The sequence below is a fragment of the Eurypyga helias genome, unplaced genomic scaffold (assembly GCF_000690775.1).
Source record: "Eurypyga helias isolate BGI_N326 unplaced genomic scaffold, ASM69077v1 scaffold36030, whole genome shotgun sequence".
NCBI lineage: Eukaryota > Metazoa > Chordata > Aves > Eurypygiformes > Eurypygidae > Eurypyga > Eurypyga helias.
Genome location: NW_010225734.1, coordinates 1 through 308, shown reverse-complemented (window position 1 = coordinate 308; position 308 = coordinate 1). Strand labels below are relative to the sequence as shown.

The 308-nt window shown below is 63.6% G+C and overlaps 1 protein-coding gene across 1 annotated transcript in view; it reads right to left on the bottom strand.

The window, feature by feature from the left end:
• Positions 1-56, bottom strand: part of GRTP1 (growth hormone regulated TBC protein 1) — a 38,434-nt gene extending 38,378 nt beyond the window's left edge. Inside the window, exon 1 of the mRNA XM_010150481.1 lies at positions 14-56. Within this exon, the coding sequence (XP_010148783.1) occupies positions 14-56 (43 nt within the window). The remainder of the gene's footprint in view (positions 1-13) is intronic.
• Positions 57-308: the final 252 nt, after the last annotated feature.

Sequence of the window (308 nt, the reverse complement as noted above, 5' to 3'; positions counted from 1 at the left end):
CCCCGGCCGTTACCTGCTCCCCCACCCCATAACCACAAGCGCTCTCGGAGGCACATCTCGCTCTCCCCGGGTTAAGCGGCTCCAAATCCACCCGCTCAGAGGGGCACGGCGGCTCCCTGCCCCAGCCCTTCACGTTTCTCGGCAAGATGCCCGAGGCTGTAGTAAGGGACTACCGAAAAAAGCCAAACTCCCTGCAAGGCGCTGCGAGCCACCGCTCCGGTTCCCGGCTCGCTCAGTCGGAGCGCTGCAGATTCACAGCGAAGTTGTAAAAGCGGCACCTTTAAACGTGACCCCCCCACCCACCGCTC